This window comes from Notechis scutatus, chromosome 4 (genome assembly GCF_049901735.1).
Source record: "Notechis scutatus isolate UNSWTSFEM ecotype Mainland chromosome 4, rNotScu1.2, whole genome shotgun sequence".
NCBI classification, from domain to species: domain Eukaryota; kingdom Metazoa; phylum Chordata; class Lepidosauria; order Squamata; family Elapidae; genus Notechis; species Notechis scutatus.
In genome coordinates this window covers 64,970,521-64,991,864 of record NC_142012.1, presented here as the reverse complement: position 1 = coordinate 64,991,864, position 21,344 = coordinate 64,970,521, and the positions used below count along the sequence as shown (strand labels likewise).

The following is a 21,344-nucleotide window of genomic DNA, read 5'->3' as shown; positions in this document are numbered from 1 at the left end:
GAAGCTCACAACACATTACAAAACCATACATAATACTAAGTCAAAGGTACAGAAACTTAGCAGGAAAAAAACATGAATAGGGATGAGCTGAAGAAAGGGTATCTACATTATGTAAAACATCATCAACTTTACAAAGCAGATAAAACCCGTCCTAACAAAGGAATAAAAAGGAAAGTGCTTGGCAATTGCATACAAGGAAAATACAAAATATATGAATTTGGTTGTCTTCCTGAAATTAGACAAGTGGATAGCTTGTGAAAACTCAACTAATGTGGAGACTTACCAGCTACCAAGCATTTCGGTTGTTGTATATTTGGTTTTAAAATTTCCAAAATAATAACAAATTGTATGTAATCAATATTTGCAATGATCAACACTGATAAAGGTTATTTTCAATGAAAATGGGTTTCCTTGTACCTAATGTCTCCTCATTTAGCATAATTTCAATTTTAGATGCAGATAACCAGTAAAAATACAAGCAGATTATATTTAATGCCATTTGGATCTGCCTTTCGCTCTTGCCCAAAGTTCTTTAAACTAAATGCCTTCCAAGTTGAAGGCTCATTTTCCAGTATGATAACTATATTGTCATGGTTATAAATATCCACTTGGTTTTTTTGGAAGAATATCAGGTTGGGTTGTTGTTTCCTTTATTGAGTTTAGTTCCTCATCCATGATTCATCACCATTTTTGGATGAATTTTTTGGAGGGAGGGGAGTCCACATTCTCAACATTAGAACTCATAGCATCTTTGAACCAACTTCTTCACCATTACAATGTAGCAATCCCTGAAAGGGACTGAATCAAAACATTGCTTTGGAACCTATTCTATATAATGTGGTTTGTTTAAAAAAAAGATCCGTTACTTTTAAATAGTGAGAGATATGAAGATACCTTAGTTCTTTCATTTTGTTCTATCATTGTAAGCAGCACAGGGTCATCAAGAGTGAGCTGGGCAGCCAATTATATTTTCTTAATAAAAATAAATAAATAAGTTTGGAACAGGAATTATAGTCTGTTCAATTCTACTACTTGATATTATGTTCAAATATTTCCTTTCCTCGATCCAATGTGTATCCATCTCACTATTATTGCTAATACTGTTGAATTATAATGCAACGATGTATAAATTATATATGCACTATTGCAATCCCACAAAGAAACAATATACAGTTAAAATAACATAATTTACAACTAATGGAAATTTGTACAAATAAGTACCTGAAATTAAACTTATTAAATATTCAGAATATTTAAAAATGTGAATAATGTAATTAACAAGGAAAGCAGTAAACAGCTGGCACATTTTAAACAACAGACAGGAACTGGTTTGTTATGTAATTTAAGAGTCCAGTTTTAATGCTTGCAAACTCTGCTAAGTAGGTTTTCTCTGTAGGCTTCCTAACCTTCCTCAATAGGAAACCATCAAGCATTTCTCTCTTCTTAATCTCATAAACGTAGCTTACAAATTCTGCTAATTTTGATCTTATTTGTTTCTCTGTTATGACAGCACCATTTAACAGCTGTATGCTACCATATGCTACTGATTACCTATCTTCCTTCTTCTTCACTCCAGTTCTATCCAGTGCTTTCTGAGAGAAAAGCAACATTCATCTGTGAAATCAGCTCTACCTAATATAATTCCATACTCCAAAAATTGGAGTTCTCCCTGCAGTTGATATTTGTAAAATATAAATAATTATGCTTGTACAAAATCCCATTTGCATGTTATGTATGTGTAAAATGGCTATACTTATCATATGTAAAATTCCATTCCTATTTTATGCACATATACAGTGTGTGTGTGTGTGTGTGTGTGTGTGTGTGTGTGTGTGTGTGTGTATGTATATTTGGTTGGAAGTATCTGGGCAACGTTTCGATGAAGTCTCATTCATCATCTTCAGGCTTGTGAAGCACAGAGCCGAAGATACAAGCCTGAAGATGATGAATGAGACTTCATCGAAACGTTACCTAGATACTTCCAACCTTACGCGAGAGGAAAAGCCGAATAACCAAAGATAGATAGATAGATAGATAGATAGATAGATAGATAGATATTTTATATATATATATATATATATATATATATATATATATATATATATATATATATATATATATATATATATATATATATATATGGTGTTCGGCTTGGTTGATATTTTCACGTCATTGTAGTTCTTTTAAAGTTGTAGCAACGTTTCAGCAGAATCTCATCTGCCATCATCAGGCTTCTGTATTGAAACTGAAACGTTGCTACAACTTTAAAAGACTACAATGACGTGAAATACCGAACCAAGAACACCATACATAAGTACCAGCGAAAACTTAAGAAAACAAAAATATATATATATATATATATATATATATATATATATATTTCTTAAGTTTTCGCGGTACTTATGTATGGTATTCAGCTTTGTTCGGGTATTTTCCCACGTCATTGTAGTTGTGCTTTTAAAGTTGTAGCAACGTTTCAGCAGAATCTCATCTGCCATCATCAGGCTTCTGTATTGTATTCGTCTGAGACAGAAGCCTGATGATGGCAGATGAGATTCTGCCAAACGTGCTACAACTTTAAAAGCACAACAAATGACGTGGGAAAATACCCGAACAAAGCTGAAGGCCATATATATATATATATATATATATATATATATATATATATATATATATATATATATATATGTGTGTGTGTGTGTGTGTGTGTGTGTGTGTGTGTGTGTGTGTGTGTGTGTGTGTGTTTGTGTTTTCTTGGGTATTTATATGTATGGTATTCAGCTTTGTTGGGTATTTTCCCATGTCATTATAGTTGTGCTTTTAAAGTTGTAGCTACGTTTTGGCAGAATCTCATCTGCCATCATCAGGCTTCTGTATAGTGTTCGTCTGTGAGTCAGACTTTCACAGCCGTTTCTGTTTCAAATTCTGTTTTAAAAACAGAAAGGGCTGTGAAAGTCTGACTCACAGACGAACACTATACAGAAGCCTGATGATGGCAGATGAGATTCTGCCGAAACGTTGCTACAACTTTAAAAGCACAACTATAATGACATGGGAAAATAACCGAACAAAGCAGAATACCATACATATATATATACATCTACACATATACATATATACATGCATGTATAAAACCCCCATTCAGGTTTAATGGACATGCTGCTTTGACAGACATTAATTAATAATACTGTAAACAGAGTGCTATATTCTAGGTTGAAATGGCCTAGCAATTGATTGATTGATTAATTCATCACATTTATAAGGATAAGCAGAATTTGTTGATAAACCTAGGTGCATATTGTTCCATGCTAACACACACACGTTTCTATTATCTACAACATTTTAAGAACATGAATTTATCAAAGGTATCCTATAAAATGTTTAGGAAATAAAGTTTGAAGTTTAATAAAAAATAAAATCCTTTCTAAATCAGAAATTCTTCAAGAGACATATTAAAGATTGTTAAGTGCTTACTGCTTCTTTCAGGCCTTTGCAGAAGTCTAGCTCTCTTCTCAATTCCACTCTCATGAAGTGCCTTGAACCAGTCTCGCAATCTACTTGCAACTTCTCTGAACTCCAAGTCACCACACGCTGCAAAGCAAAATAAAAAGCCTTTAATCTCCACAGGCTGCCTAAAAATTAAATCTTTCATATTGTAAATAAATGTAAAGTAGCTACAGGCAATCATTTTGTTATGGCTTCTATTCCCTTTTTCTATATTATTTAAAAATGTAATTTACATAAGGCCTTTGGAAAGTTTTATCTGAAATTATTCCTTTATAAATTATTTATAATCCTTTACAATTATAAAATAAAACCTTAAGAAGAGTCTTACTGAATCTGCCTAGTTTTCTATCTCATTCAAATTTCCATATCACATAGTGGCCAACTGGATATATTTGGAAAACTCACAGCCATTGATTACAATCACTGGTGGTGAAATTCACCAATTTAATTATGTGCTATATGATAGAAAATTCTTTTTGTCTATCTAAGTCGCTATTTCTTTTCAATGAATCTCAAGTTTTATAAAGAAGAGATTAAAATATGCTATTTAAACTAAACATGATTTTTTTAGATATGTATCATATTTCCCAAAATGTTTGCTCCAAGATTCATAGTTATGGAACTTTTGAAATTTCAGAACAAAAGTATTATATGTTTCTGATGATAGTTGGTTCTCACTGACATAATGATACAAATTATATAAATTAGATATGTTCTACATGCAGGTATTGCTGAAATCATGATAAAGCAAAGGAGATCAAATAAATACCTTAATAGGTTTCTATCTTGGTGACCCCTTGTGTATTTGAAACATTATGAATAAATGAAGATATTATATTGATGTATTAACCACAATGCAACATTTTTGTAATTTGAAAACTAGAATATATAACGAGTTTCTGTTTTTACCATATACAAGAAATACTTTATTAATTATAATACTAAATTATACATAAAGTATAATTCATAATAATAAATTAACTGATCTATCAAGAAACTATTGACCATTACAGACCTGTGTTTTTTTCCCTACAAATTCTAGATAAAACTTCTGCTGCTGTCAGAATGTTTAGTAGTTAACAATTTCCAGTTGCTAAAGAGTATTGAACTAAATTGGTAAAAGTATATTCAGATTCCAGGTAACACAAACCTCCTAACAATTCAAAGGATATTTTTTTTAATCTATTCCCCACACAAACAAAATAAAAATGCACACACTACAACAATTAGGAGCAGCTTGGGATAGTTTAATTTGGAAGAAGAGACTATGGCAATACTGTTGTCTTCTAGTTCTATAACATCCTACTGTTTGTTTTAGATGTGATGAGCACAGGAAGAAGGTGAAGTGAAAAACATAAAATTATATTGAATGTACAGAGCAACTGACTATGGCTGATATCTGCATAGCAAACAAGACAAACCTAAAAGTTAGGAATAACATTAGGAATAGATTAGATGAACGAAAAACCATATTGACACTACTGGCTCCACATTGCCTAATTAAAGCTATAGAGATTGCTAAATATATTATAGTAAATAATTCCGTTAAGTTCTTGGGCTGTGCTATTGCCAGAATGCCAGATTAAATTTGCAGTTTATTAACGACTACATCTAGCTAGGTACTCTAAATTGCAGAGTTTTCTCCTTAAAATGAAAAAAAAAATCTTTTTATTCTCCTTAAATCATACAGTACATATTGGTCTGCACTGATTTAAAATAGGTCAAGATGAGATAATTCAGACTGATATTTGAACAAACAAATTGGCAGATGAATGTTTAATGACAAAGACAGACAGTAAAGGTTCTAGAAGGTTATACAGTAATAAAAATGCATATTAAATCAGATGAATCCACTCAGGAACCTGCCAAGAAGTGCTTTTCTTTTGGTGTAATACTGAGGCATGCTCTTACAATAAATTCTAGCAACCATTAAAATAATAAGTATGGATAAATAACATTCCCAGGTCAAATGTATTTCAGTTGACCATCTGAAAAGTCTAGAAGATAATTATGTACATAAAAATAACATATTCAACCAGTATGGGGGAATGCCCTGTAAATTATTTTCATAATGTATAAATGCAAAATGGAACCAACTGCTGCATTTGATTTAACATTAAATAAATGCTATTTTGGAATTAGCATTTGAATATACAGAAATATGCTAATTAGAGTCAGAATTTTGCGAAATGCATATTTTTGTTTATTTCTTTAATATTCAGTGCAAAATCTAATTATATTATTTCATACTATGGACTCATGAAAACATGTATGAAAAAGTGTCTAACATTTCTCATGTAAACATTTCATTATCATTAAGTGTTGTACATTATGATTCTTGATTCTTAACGAATGTACCTTTTCTTTATGTATACTGAGAGAATTTACACCAAGACAAATTCCTTGTGTGTCCAATCACACTTGGCCAATAAAGTATTCTATTCTATTCTATTCTATTCTATTCTATTCTATTCTATTCTATTCTATTCTATTCTATTCTATTCTATTCTAAAATATGCATCTAACAAAGCATTGCAGATTATAAAATTGGTCATGTTTCAAATCAAAAACATTAATGTTATCTCAAAAGAAGTTCAGCATGCAGTAGATATAGTCTTTTACATGTCTATCAGTGCATAATAGCTGAAAGAACATTTACCCTAAACAGAAAGCATGTCTTTAACTGATTCTATTCAAAACATATAGTTCTACTAGTTGTCAAATAATCTGGCAAAATTCTAAACAGCACAATTCTATAGCATTCTATACATACTATTAACAAAATAGCAGAAAACATATAATTGCATCCTGAGGGCAAGTATAAAGGTTTTCAGAGCTATACAAATGAAACAGAATTGTTCTTGAAGAGTGAACCATTTCCTAATCCACATAGAAAAATAATTTGAAACTGATAAACATCAAGCATCAGATATTTAAGAAAAGAAATGTAAGAAAATGCTTTTACAAAGAATTTTAACCCAGCATCCATGTGTGGTAACATTTTTTTATGATATGGATGTATGTGAAATAATGTTCAAGCATGTGATCTACATATTACATAATGAATTGGTAAATTTTTTAGTAAACCTGTGCCATGTAGTTCATAATTCATCATGTGAATTTGATGAGTTGTTGGCCTGAAAAGTTTATAGCAAAGATACTGTCTGAGCTTCAGAATCTCCCATGTTCATTTTTTGTCTTTTAACTTAATTATTTCTGTTAAAGGCATAAAAAAATGTATATGCATTTTTTTTAATGTTGAGAAGGGAAAAGCAAACAGGAAACCTACTACCTTCCCCAAAAGGAAAGATATGAGGATAGCTAAATAAGAGCAAGATAAAAAGATCTTGAAGATGTTAAAAAGTAGTGGACCTTAAACCCACTGCTTCCTTCCTTCCATGTAGGACTAAACATTGAATACGATTCGTCAGCTAATCTGGGGATGATGCTGTATATCCCACATTTTTTCAGCTTACCCAAGAAGTAGGTTGTGGTCTACTTTGTCAAATGCCTTACTGAAATCCATGTATACTATTATGTCCATTACATTTCGCTGGTCCCCTAATTTAGTCACTTTATCAAAGAATGAAATAAGGTTTGTTTGGCATGATCTGATTGGTCTCTAGTTTTCTGGATCTGCTTCCCCCTCTCCATTTTTTTTTAAAAGATGGGAAGTTCTTTTGCAGTCCTCTGGTAGTTCCCCAGCGCTCCAGGAGCTTTGAAAGATATGGTTCAATGGTTCCAAGGTCACATCTGCCAGTTCCTTTAGAACTCTGGGATGCAATCCGTCAGGTCCCAGTGATCTGAACTTGTCTCAAGTGGATAGGTGTTCTCTTTACCATTTTATTGCTTAATTAATTTGTATTCCTAGACTGTCTTTTACTATTATGTTTTTTGGTAGATTGGGCTATATTTATCTTTTTGCATGAAGATAGATGAAATGAATTAAGTAGCTCTTTTTTTCCCCTCTACTGTCTGTTACTTCCTTGCTGTCTTCTCTTGTTAGTGGACCAATTGTTTCCTTGACTTTTTCCTCCCTTGTTTTTATATGTTGAAAGAAACATTTTAAAATTATTTTTGACAATTGTTGCAAGTCTTACTTCTTTCTGAGCTTCTTTGGCTTCATCTTTTCAAGTTCAGGCTATTTGTTGGTATTCCGCCTTAGTTATCTTTTCATTTTTTTGTACTTATCCTTTTTGTCTTTCAGTTTATCAAAGTTCTTTGTGTAATCATGCTGATTTCTTGTTTTTCTTTTTCAATGGTGTTGAGCTGGACTGGCTTTTGTAATCATATTTTTCAGAGTTTCTTAAGCTTCTTGAATTATGTTCCCCTTTAAGATATTCATGCATGGAAACCTTCCCAAGCAGTTTCCAAGTTTGTTGAAATCAGCTTTTTTAAAGTCTAAAACACTGATTTGTTTATGTTCTATTGCTTGTGTTTGCATTATATTGAATTCCAACATGACATGGTCACTCTTCCACAAAGTTTCTAAGTTTTATTTTAACTTTCTATGAAAACAATTCTAGGAGTTCCAAAACTAGGGAGAAAACTAGATAATTTGTTACTGTCCAGTGTGGTTCATTCTTCAACTATTGAGATAGACTCATTGAAAGCATGATAAATTGCTACCTGACATCTTGGTTGCCTAAGACAATAATTGAAGCTAATTACCTTTGCTGCAGCTATGTCATTTTGCAAAATAAATGATGGGTAGCTGTAAGATAAAAACACATAACAGGGTAGGCCAACCAATGTAAACTTCCTTCCTGTTCAGACTTAAGAAGTAAGTAGAAAAAACAGTTGGGAAAGCCAAGCAATAGCCCTATAGACATATCTCTGAAACAAAGTTAAAATAACCTTTAATTCCCTCAAATCAGAATATTATTTTATCAGCTCAGATGAAGCTCTACATGGTCAGAGGCTACTACAAGCTTGCTTATCATTTCAAACTAGAAAGAAAACACATAAATGCTTTGTGTTTTATTAGAAGGAACAGAATAGAAATTGCATCATCACAGGATTACTTAAACAGAAACAGCAACAAAAGTAAGATTTATTGGAAAAGGTTATCACTTATGACATATCTTTATTATGCTAAGTAGTAGATCCTATTTATCTGCTGCTTCATAATCTGGAGAGCATGTTGAAAAACAAGTTGTTTCATATTTCTACTATTCTAATTATTCTAAATATTCCAATATTAAGTCATATTTCTATTAAGCAAATGAACAATATTTTCCTTGAAAAACAGCTGATGATATGCAAATGTGATCATTTGCAATGTGAAATGAAAGGAATGAAATCTTCTGAAACTATTGAGCTTCCATCCCTCCTGGTTTACTGGTACAGAACATAGCTTTCAGTCTGTATTGCAAACTGTTACTGCAAATGACATGCAGATTATGTGGAAAAATGTTGCATCTATTAATACAATGTTAAGTTATTCAGAATTACAAAATAGGTAGCAAGATGCTTTGGTGTCATACTTCAAAGCAGGACAGACTAGAACCAACATTTAGGCTATATGACTGACTATTTGTCATAATAAAGTTACAATACAATATGATATGCGGCTGATGGCATCAAATGAAATATATGACCATCACTTATTGGAATATTGCACAAGGCAACATTGATTTCTAAAAGCTGTGATGGATAACCTCCAAAATATCTCTACTGTAACTTGGTCAGAAGATACTCACCAAAGTAATGAGTATCAAACCTGATTTATCATTACCTGGTGGGCTCATAGGCCAAGGCTTCTTCAATAGTGAGGCAGATTAATGATTAACAGGAAGTACAGCTGCCAGTGAGGAAAATCTGCTTCTGTAATAGGCAGAAAGAAGCTTGAAGGTCTCTTGAGTGAAGCTGGAGGTTAAGGACTTGGTGTTGAGAGTGCCCTTTAAACATCTGTATGTTGAGGAAGCTTCGTAACTGGAGAACTTTAATTCTCTAAGTCAAAACTCATTGGTAGGTCTTTTCTAGAGAGGAACATTGAAACTCCGGTGCTAGCACTGCTTTTAGTTTTAAAAGCTTCCAGTATAAAGAATAGGTAGCTCCAGTATTTTAATATAATTGCAACAGTCAATAACTTGCAAAACTTGCAATTATCAAGTTTTGACCTTTTATTTCAAAGTGACAGTTCCATGTCCCTGTGACTTTGAAAAATTCACTGAATTTTTACCAACAGCCTAAGTCTTATGCTAGATAGCAAATGTTATTATGGCAGCAAACAGCACCAAACACATCAACAGCACAGGTGGAATGAAAACAAGACTGTCTCAGCCAGGGGTGTCAAACTTGTGGCCCACGAGCCGGATGAGCCACATGCTGGCCACACCCACCCATGGTTTAGTGAAGGGGGGAAAAGTCATGATATGTCACATGATGATAAAATGACACCGCGAGTTTTGACACCCCTGGTCTAAGCCCAACAACACTGATGGTAGACAAAGGTTTTCCACGGATTGTTTAGTTGGTCATAAGTGTAAAAAACGGTCATAAGTCACTTTTTTCAGTGCCATTGTAACTCTGAATGGTCAATAAATGAACTGATAAAAGTTGAGGACTACCTTTATTTGGAAGGGAAAAAGAAATCCATCAAGTGGAATTAGATTTAAAGTGCAAAAAACAGTATTATTGGGATTCAATAAGTTCTGATAAATATTAACGATTTTCAATTAAAATGAAAGCACTTTTTCTATCTCCTTTCTTTCAAAGAAATGGCAATGCGGGTTAACAGTGTCCTTGTTAAATTAGCATATAAATTCTTTCAAATACAATTGCTTCTCAGTAAAAAAAAAAAAAAAAAGTAAAAATGTTATTGAAAAATATGTCCTCAGATCAATCCTTTGAAGGTGTTTCAAGCTTGTGTGCTTTACCTACCTCAAAAGACCAAACCACATAAAAATTCTATTTTCTTTGTGTTTCTAAGCTTTAAATGGTTTGGGTTTTCTTAAGGGTCTATGCAGTTTCTCAGTTGCATCTGAAATTAGATTGCTTGTGGAAATAAAGTATCAGAGTGGCAGATAGTAAAATGAAGTATGGGGTATGGGAGATGTCTTTCTAAATTCTGTAAGGATAAATTTTACTAGGAATGACAGCATTTTAATTTCTGGGGAGGTAAACATTTTATTTTCTGGCAAAGAAAGTAGATATATAAATCTACTTTTCCCATTTTCTTTTAAAATTAAATAGGTCGTCACTCTGGTGGACAGGCAAGGAGTACCAAAAGCTCCTAAAGCAGTATTCCTATCCCTATAACTCTTTTTGTTTTGACAAATGAAAGAAATACCATCAAACTTCAAGGAAATAATATATTATTATTTACAAATAAAAATAAAAATTAACATAATTAAATGTTATTGTATAAGCAATTTAATTTTAGTGTTAGCATCACTTTTTCATAAACTGTATATAAAATTAAAAATAGAGTAATGTCCATTAATAAAAGTACTTTAAGGTAAGAATTAAAAAGGCAATGAAAGTGCTAATTAAAATAATAGAACAAGTGAAGAACAAGGCGGTTTACTAGATGTTAACAGAAATAAGATTTTTTTTTAACATCTAGTATTGCCAAGAATATGAACATTAATATAATAAAAAATGGATATGAAATGCTGAAAGGAAAGTACAAGGCAGTTACTATTAATAAGAAATAAGAAATTGTTAACATGTACTGTGATCAAGGATGTGATTAATATAATAAAAGATGGATATGAAATGTTGAAACTGTAATTTAAAAGCAGACTAATATAGTTTGCATTAAAATAACTATTCTCTATTTCTGTAGTACAATTTCAAGGATAATTTTATTACCTTATTTTTAAATATGAATATTAAACATAATATTTTGTAAAACTATTAGAAAATATATATATAATTTCCACCCCAGAAAACCTCCATAATATACAACTGATGCAAACTTAGTGACATTAAAAAGGTATAATATATTGAATTCTGGGTAAACGAAAAACAATCTCAGATCATTTTCCAAACAATGTCCTTCAAGATATATCAGTGGATTCTCAGAGCACTAAAAATTATTTTGTAACTTTTGCTACAATATGACTTCAGAAGTTCTGAAGTTCTTCAAAAACTCCTTTGCCATGGTGAATCAGTGTGGTGGGTTCTTTCTTCTCTGTGATGAAATTTGTATAGAACATTTTTAGTTAGCCTGTCAGTTTAATGAAGTACTAATGTAACTGCCAGTCATTCTTCCTTTAATAAATTGATTGACCAGAGATAAGTGGGGATGATTGAGATTATTATTTTCCTAATGGCAAATCACAAATTGGATGACTTTGTTTATGGAATAAATGAATCAAGCACCAAACTTTGCTTCTACCTCTTCATTCAGACCAGTGTATTTGCAGCAAGCTGAGATTTTGCCAAAATGATGAAAAGGGCACTGAAATCGAAGATGTCTTGTGTGTGACATTGTAAGAAAAAGCAGAGGCGTTTGCATTGAACATCAAAGCACATATACCCAGCACATATTGCTTCCTTGTTTAATCTCATTGCAGATATATATCATTCTGATTCCCATTTAGATGTTAGCTGGATCCACATGATATGCAAAAAAAATTAAGGAGTGAATATTTTTCTGTAGAATTGTCTGTCTGTGCCTATGTTCTGTGTGTACATGTATTTGGGATTGAAACTTGCACAAAAACTGTTTGCCTAATATTCTCTAATAAAGACCTTCATGAATTTAGCACAATGTTGGACTGCTTGGACTAGTATCTGAAGTTTTTTGATAAGATTTTCCAGAAGTGAGTTGCCATTGCCTGATTCCTAGAACTTAGAAAAAGTGACTGACCCAAGATAACTCAATTAGCCTTATGAGAGTGCCTCTCATAATTCACACACAGAAAACTCAGTATAGATAGACACTTTCTCACTCTTTCTCTTTAGATCCTAAATCCTGGGTTTCAGGAATTATAATCTGAAAAATATAGCATTAAAATGCACACATTAGTATTCTAATGGCTTATGTTTTTAACCACATTTGCAAATTTGTTTATGACAAGTATTGACGCAGGGAAGTGGCAATTAATTTCTATTGAAAACAGATCAAAAGTTCTGTTGCTACTTTATTTAAAAAATAGCTCTGTCATTAAAACAGATTTTAATCTAAGTTATTATGGCTACATTCAGATTTGTCTTGTTAAAATGTACTGGTATAAATATATGGTATGTACTCATATAAATATAAATAAATGCAGCATTCCCCATATTAAACTAGCAAGAGTTGAACTCAAATATATCTGAGGGCCCTTTGGTCAGGAAAAATAGGTTAGAATAGCTTTCAATGTGGGAAGATTGTTCCCTGACGGTTTAGAAATATGAGATAATACTTGCCTTAGGAACTCCCTATATGTGTAATTATACATCTGTACAAAAATGAAGAGTACTACGAACATTTAAATTTTCTAAGTGTCAAAAATAAATCCATGTATTTTGCTGACACTCAGCTTATTTCAGAAAATAAATGGGACAAAATGTACATAATTTTAAGGTTAAACTTCTTTCATTATATTCAGCAAATTATTATAATAGCTATTCAACTGTAACCATTTCTTTTTAAAAAATGACAAGCATACTGCAGTTAATTGCAAAGGTTAATACAACATTAGGTTGTAGAATATGTCTTCTTACCATAATTAGAGCTGTTAGATTTATTAAACAATCAACAGAATTACAAAGGCAAGGGTTGATTATTAAATGTGTTCTCTCTCTAAAAATTAAAAGAAAAAAGGGGGAAAAAATCCTAAGTACTCATAGAAAGAAAGACATTTCTAAGTGGATCTTTAATAATTATGGCTATGCCTGTAAAAATCGGTTCTGATTCAATTTGAGTTGGAAATTAGAAATATAGAGAAGACATGATTCAATCTGGTTGACAAGCTTGGTTTTGAGGAAGTTAATTTGATTAAAACTACTCTGAGATTAAATATTAAAGAAAAAACTTGCAACTTAAGAGTTCTCTCCCTCCCTCCTCCCCCTCTCTCTCATACACAGATTAGATTTGTCCAGATAAAATGGGAACCACCTTAAACTTTGTAGTCATTTTGCCTGGGCTATCCTTTCCTCCATCAGTTATTTAGTAAGTTATTTATAACTTAATGTAGTTATTATTTTATGTTATTGCTGTGGAAACTGTACACATTCAGTTAACATTTTGCAAGGTGAGGCAGCATAAAATTTGAATTCTGCTATAAGCTACGGTTAATCCTTGAGTTACGAATGTAATGGAGCCTGCCAATTACATTTGTAACCCAAGGATTCATAGAAGTGTATCACGTAACTTGACCGTGATCATTCCCTCCTTTCACTTATTGAATGTGTGGGTTAAGTGCCCAGGAGGTATTTCAGGGTGGGGGAGGTTAGTGATGGAACAGACTACCTACTTCACACAAATCCAAGGTCTCCCCTGACCCACTGAGAGACCTCATGGTCCCTCCCCTGGGATCCCCACAATTGCTCTTCTCCTATCCTGCCACGCCATGTCACTTGCCTTCTGAAAACTTGTCTCCTCTTCAGCTTCTCTGCCACGCTTTCTTTGCCTGTTTGCAGTCTTGGCAGGAAAAGTGTTTGCAAGGCGAGACTTTGGGACAGTGAAATAGACTTGCTTCAAGCCTCCCATCACAATTTCTGTGTGAAAGAGCGTTTGCAAGCCGATGGGAGGCTTGAAGCAATGCAATTTCGCCGCCCCCAAGTCTCATCAGCTGGAACTGGTACAGGCCTCGGTTTGCAGAGGACAGAGGCCTAAAACACTGTCATGTGAGATCACGCAAGATCAGTCGTGCTAGACCTTGTGCTACCGACCTTGGTGATCTCTTACTGCTTTAGGCCTCTGTTTTCGGCAAATGCACTGAAGCAGGCAAAGGAACTGATGCCTTGCTAGATTGTCACAAGCCCAAAGGCTGTGGAGTCCCAGTAGGGTGAGGGGACCACACAGGGAGAATGTTGCAGTGCTTCTGCCATCGTTCCTAAGTGTGAATGACTGCTGTGGTGCTGCAACATTATAACTTTTGGAACTGGGTCGTAAGTACTTGGCTATATCGTAACTTTGAACAGTCGCTAAGTGAACTGTTGTAACTTGGGAATCACCTGTATAGGGGAAACACAAAATATTTCTACAAGTTTATTTGTTTTTAATCACAGGGTTGGGTGAAATTAGAAGAGGAGATAAGATTCTTTGATATCATGATTCTAGTTTTAGCACAATCAGTTCTTGAAATATTTATTTTTTTTAAAGATAGCAAGGACAAAGAGCATTACAGCAACTCTAAATTGTACCTTAGTTGTTTTAAACCAGTTCAGGAATCAACCTATTCCAACCCTTTGAATAAAATTTCCAAAGAGCTATCAAAATAAGCTCTGATTTTTTCCATATGGTCTCCTGAATAATCAGTCTTGGCATGATGCCAGAAAGTATCTACAAATTTACTGGGGTAAATAATCAGACTTGATATGTTGTCAAAAAGTATCTACTAACTTGCTCGGGAGAGTTGCCAAGAAGGTTGGTATAAATAACTAGTATGCTGACTCTGTTCAGGAATATTTCTCCTTATTACTAGCTTTGATAAGGTGACAAATTAAGTAGAGTACCTAACTTACCACCTTATCAAAGTACTTAACTTAGCAAAGGTTGACCTATTATGTGCAGAATTCAGCAGAATTTATCTCCGACTTGGCCTTACGTACCTGTAGTACTGCAGTTTTGTAATGAAAGACTGCCGAGTTTTCCTGTGATGCCTAGAAATTTGCCAAAGCAGCTTAGCCAACTTTGCTTATTTCTCAAGTGGTGGTGGGTGGACATACCATCACTGATCTAACACTTGTGTTACCCTGTGTAATTAATTAGAACATGGCACAAAGCTAGGAAGCTACACACACACACACACACAAATAGAATGGCTCAGAGAAAACAGCTTTTAGGGCAGAGGTGTCAAACTTGATTTTATTGGGAGATGCATCAGGTTTGTGTTTCATCTCGGGGGGTGGTGGCTGGGTGTGTGTGGCCAGTTGACTTCACTCTGTGGGGACACCAGTGTTGGCCTGAGCATTCTGCCAGTGAAAATGGAGCTCAAGGGACGCATGTAGCCTTTCCGAGCCCCGTTTTTGCTGGCAGAGTCACCGCAGGCCAGTCCTTTGTTGTTTTCAGGGTGGCCCCAGTGGCCAGATCTAAGTACCCTGTGGGCTAGATTTGGCCCATGGGCCTTGAGTTTGACACCCCCGCTTTAGATCCTCGCATCTGTTTTTTTGAGTAAATAACTATTTGCATAGGAACGTTTAAATATTGAATTGGCCCAATTCCCATACTGAGACTGCTGAAATCTGAATGAAACTAAAGTCATGTTGTCAGAACTAACAAAGAAATGTATCATTTTACTACCATAAGAGTCAGCAAAGCTTAGAAGGGAGAAAATGCATGAAGGACCTTAAGGAGTTCTGGGCCAAATTTTACCTCCACAAAGGAGCCATGAGCCACACAGAAGAACTCATCAACCAATTATTCATGTTAATGTCAGTGAGCCTATCTCAACACAGTCCCCCCAAACTTTCTCCATATGAAAATGAATTTCACAATTTGTGTCTTATAGCCAAGAAACAACAGAAAAGCCATAACAGTGCAGAAAGGGGTGGTTTTCTTTCCCCCATTTTTATTAACTCGAGCATGTGCAAAGCTAGAAGGAGCAGAAAATCATTTGTTATATTTTTTTTTCAACAATCTTTGCACTTTTGTGGTTTTTTTTTTTTTTTTTTTTACTTTTTAACATTTTTGTTAGTTTGTATTAGTTTTTATATTGGTATCTGTAAAATTTAATAAAATTATTATTTAAAAAGGAATGTCAAATGTTAATACATGGATATTTATTGATATATTTATTGATACCTCAGCTTTTTTTTCAAGTAAAATCAATTAGCAAAATGGTATATACAAAAATAATTATTAAAAATATGCCAAGAAACCCTTGATTCTCTATTGCTTTCTGCTAAAGATATAATTAAAAACTCTTTTACAACTAATGTAGTTTATGGTGACTTCAGGGAGATATCAGTAATGGTTGAAACTGGCACTTGAACAAACCAAGCTTAGAGACAACTGCTATCTGGATAGCTCAGCCATCCAATCCTACCAGGCAAATGGGCCAAGTATCCATCAATTAGAAAGGCAGAAAGAAAAGCCAAAAATTTACATGCTGGAACACAAATACAGAGAGGTTCTGCAGTGAGTAATCAAATAACTTGTTAAGGCTTGCCTGCAATCAACACCCTAAATTAGCTAGTGGTGTATGGAAATTTTCTGCTAAGTCTGGGTAAGAGCTGAACTAAAGGTTAAGTGCCTGGAGATCTAGGATTTACTTCCAAGTCTGGGTGGTTAAATATGGCAACACTCATGTTACTTTTTTTTTCCAGAAATACAGAAGGCTGCTGTCTCCTTCAGAGATTCTTTTCAACTACCCAGTGAACTACAGTCCTAAAATCTCTTGGTGTTCTCCAAGCACTTAGAATGAGTACAGTTTCAAATAAGCAATTCTATTTATTTTTATAAGCTGGGCTTTAAAGCAGGGGTAGGATACTACCAGTCCGGACCAGTTCGGGTGAACCAAATGTTAAAGTCACAGCTGGTTCGCCTAACTGGTATTTCAACCAACCGGCTGGCCCCGCCCCATCCCTCCCAAGGGTCTCCACATGGCCCGTTTTTGATAGAGGTAAGTGCAGAGTCCATGCGGAGGCTCTGGGGGGAGAAAATGGCCTCCCTGGGCTCTGGAGGCCCACCGGAAGCTGGAAACAGGAAATAGCGGTAGGCCTCATCTACCATGGCCATGCCTACCCAGCAACTGGGCAGAGAACCAGTTGCTGGGAATTTTGAATTCTACCCCTGCTTTAAAGCCATTTAGCTGTTGAAATTAATCATTAATTACTTCTTTTTTAAAAATTTTTTGCAGACATTGCTGAAGTAACTGAGAAATGTAACATGAACATCAAAACTTACCTCTTTTATCACTTCTGCCTGCACTTGTGGACTTTCCTGGAAGGCAAGGACAACGTCCTTCACACTTAGCTGAGATATGTTTTCCTGAGGCACAGGCTTGATAATCTAGTTTGCACTGTAATTGAAAAATAATATTAATCCTTATAATAAATGTAAATTGCACTTCACTAAAGGGGACTTAGTTGAGGTATCTGGAATTAACCACTTATTTATATGTTTACTTATTTATTTAGCAACTAATTAACTTGGTAAATCCCAGAGGTTGACAGAAAACAGGCATAAAACCAACAGCAAGGCAAATGATGGAATTATGAAGCCATTACCACAGATGTTATTAAAATGTAACAAGGAAAAGGTTTTAACTCTATCTCTTAGTAGTACACCTCATTAATCAGGTAACTGTACTGTTACCTAAAACATATTGTAATTCTTGGCTGTGCTGAAAATTCTGGGAGCTGAAGTCCACACATCTGAAAACTGCCAAAATTAGAAAATGCTGTATGACACCCATTAGGTAGCACCTATGTCTTCTGACTTCTCTTTTTATTTAGTACAAGCTCTCATCCATAACATGCATAATCTTCCTATTCCCTGTATTTTCTTTCTTTGCCTACATTTTATATAGATTTAATCAAATGATGAGTTCTGTTTGAATGCTCTTGATTCTTGATTTTTTTAAAATTTCTTAATGAAACCATACATTTCAACAGTTTATAAAGTCTAGCCTATTATGTCAAAGTTTTTTTTTTCTTCCTACAGGAAATATCAGTTTTAACATAGTTCGCTGTGGCTCCACAAGTCTGAAAATGTGTTTTTTAGGCGTACATAAAATACTCCCAAAATAGGATAGGATGCAGCACACATGTAGAAAAATCACATATAAAACATCTCATTTGCACTAGCTCAATTCTCACAATGATGTTAAACAGTAACTCAGTTTTAGCCTCAAATAGAAGATGGAACTGAGGGGTTAGGATGACAAAGTGGCTTGCCTATAATTCTAGACATATATTCATAGCAAAATGGTATACATTTTTGTTCATAGCATGTGGAAGAATCCTTAATATATAACAATGCAAATGACAATACTTTTAGCTATGTTTTATTTAAATTGAATCAAAGCATCCCATACTCATTCCAAGATAATAGAGCTAATGCTAAATGTTAAGAAAGCAAAACGGTTTGGATTAGTGAAACATGCATAGATCAGGGGTATCAAACTCAATTTCATTGAGGGCCACATCAAGGTTATGTTTGCCTCAGGGGTGGGGGTGGGGTTTGTGTGACCGGGGTGGGCATGGCCAGCTTGACCTCACACCTGTGTCAAGGATGCCTGAGGTGACCCAAGGGCTCTGTCAGCAAAAGTGGAGCTCAGGAGGACCATGTGTGGCCTTCTCGAGCTCAGTTTCTGCTGGCTGAGGCCGTTCCTTCGCTATTTCCAGGGCAACCCCACGCACCAAATCTAAGCACTCTGCAGGCCAGATCCAGCCCACGGGCCTTGAATTTGACATCCCTGCAGTAGATAGTATCGTCATCTATTTTATTGCATTTTAGATGGTCATAGTACTTCTGTGTTCAGAGAATATGTAATATGTTCTTGACTAATCAGTCATTACAGCTATTACAGAAGCTAATGATTTGGACCGCTCATTTTTTGACACAACTTCCTTCAATGGGAATAAGAATAACCACTGAAATGTTAATAGAACAACAAACAAAATACTGAGACCTGATTTGGGGGGTATGATATATTTTTTCCAAATATTAAGACAGTTGTTTTCTTACAGATTAATATCAACCTGTATAGAAGAATATTTTGATAAGTGTTCAAAATTTGGATCCATTTTGGTGCAACATGAAAAAATATGCAACTAATATATTTATTTTTCTAATCTTTGCTATAGCAATAGCACTACAATTTCACAGTGCTTTACATCCCTCTCTATGCATTTTACAAAGTCAGCACATTGCCTCCAACAATTTGGGACCTCATTTTGCTGACCTTGGAAGGATGGAAGGCTGAGTCAACCTTGACCCAGTGAAAATTGAACTGCTGGAAATTGGCAGAATTAGCCTGCAATGCTTATAATTAATAGTTTATTAGAGTAAGCAATGTGAATTTTATTCAAGTAGCTCAGTTATTCTCTTTCTTCTCTACTACATTTGTTAGTGACTAGTTCATGAAATATGTATCATACTATAATGGTTATTGTAATTTGACTTCTTGATGCTGTACCTTTTCTTAAACAATACCCACTAATTGCATTGCTAATTTATCAAGATCAAGTTACTCAATTATCTAAAGTTGAAATATTTATAAAGTTGTAAGTGAACTGAAATATCACAGAAAGGGCATGCTCATTAGTATTATCTAAAGATTTATATATAATCAGAATATTATTTACTGCTTTGGGGAAAAACTGTTTTGTGAACTTTTATGTTTTTTCTATGCTTTTTACTGGAATATTTCACTATGAACATTATTAAATTTTGGTAATGTTAAATTCATGCATAACAATCAGCACCACCACTGTCTATGAAATAAAAGACAAAAAGAAGATCCATCTGTATACATGAATTACTTAATAATTAACACTATGTTGTATTAATACTACGCTGTATTAAACTTTTTAATAGAACAGAACAGAATAGAACAGAACAGAACAGAACAGAATAGAATAGCATTCTTTATTGGCCAAGTGTGATTGGACACACAAGGAATTTGTCTTTGGTGGATGTGTTCTCAATGTATATAAAGGAAAAAAAATACATTCATCAAGAATCATAAGATATAACACTTAGTGATAATCATAAGTTACTAATAAGCAATCAAATCATACTAGGAAACAAATAAAACAATATAAATTGTAAAGATACAAGCAACATGGCTATAGTCATAAGTGGGAAGAAATAGGTGCTAGGAAGGATGAGAGGAATAATAGTAATACAGTCTTATTAAATAAGTTGATAGTGTTGTGGGAATTAATTGTTTAGCAGAGTGATGGCATTCTGGGAAAAAGTTGTCCTTGTGTCTGGTTGTTTTGGTGTACATAGTTCTATAGTGTTGTTTTGAGGTTAGGAGTTGAAACAGTTTATGTCCAGGATGTGAGGGGGATGTAAATATTTTCACAGCCCTCTTTTTGACTCATGCATTATACAGGTCCGCAAAAGAAGGCAGGTTGGTAGCATATTTTTTTTCTGCAGTTCTAATTATCCATTGAAGACTGTGGCTATCTTGTTGGGTTGCAGAGCCAAACCAGACCGTAGCTCTCAGTGCAGAGGAAATTATTCCTCTGGGTCAGTTAAGAAAATACAACTATGGGCCTATATGTTGTAAGCCGCCTTGAGTCGCCATGTCGAATAGGCGGCAATACAAATCTAATAAATAAAATAAATAAGTAATAAATAAATATATATGGGAGTGAAGTGTTTTAGGAAGCGATAATTGAAATGTCAACAACAGTGGTATTCTGCTTGCCATAGCACTTAGATCCAACAATCGGATTAATTGGGAGACAAAATATATGTTTTGAATCTAGTTATTTTATTTATTTGTATCCCATCTTTATTATTTTTACAAATAGCTTAAGGTGGCAAACATATCCAACACACCTTTCTTGTCCTTTTTCCCACAATGAAATCCACACAGCTATTATTTCTGACATGTTACTGGAATGAAATCTAAAGCTATCTTTACATTCCAATTCTCTTTTATGCTTGAAAGAATCTTACAAATCTTCAGTTTTTGAAATGAAGTAATGGGACTTCATGGCGGAGAAAAACAGGGGGAAAAATGGTTTCCAAGATCAGTTAAGGATTCTCAAACTGA

At 34.1% G+C, this 21,344-nt stretch overlaps 1 protein-coding gene across 1 annotated transcript in view; it reads right to left on the bottom strand.

The window, feature by feature from the left end:
• The window catches only part of SPOCK3 (SPARC (osteonectin), cwcv and kazal like domains proteoglycan 3), a 143,157-nt gene that overhangs the window by 15,187 nt on the left and 106,626 nt on the right, over positions 1–21,344 (bottom strand). The window contains exons 6-7 of the mRNA XM_026676605.2: positions 17,516–17,630; positions 3,475–3,591 (exon numbers count right to left, since the gene is read on the bottom strand). Coding sequence (XP_026532390.1) covers positions 3,475–3,591; positions 17,516–17,630 — 232 coding nt within the window. The remainder of the gene's footprint in view (positions 1–3,474; positions 3,592–17,515; positions 17,631–21,344) is intronic.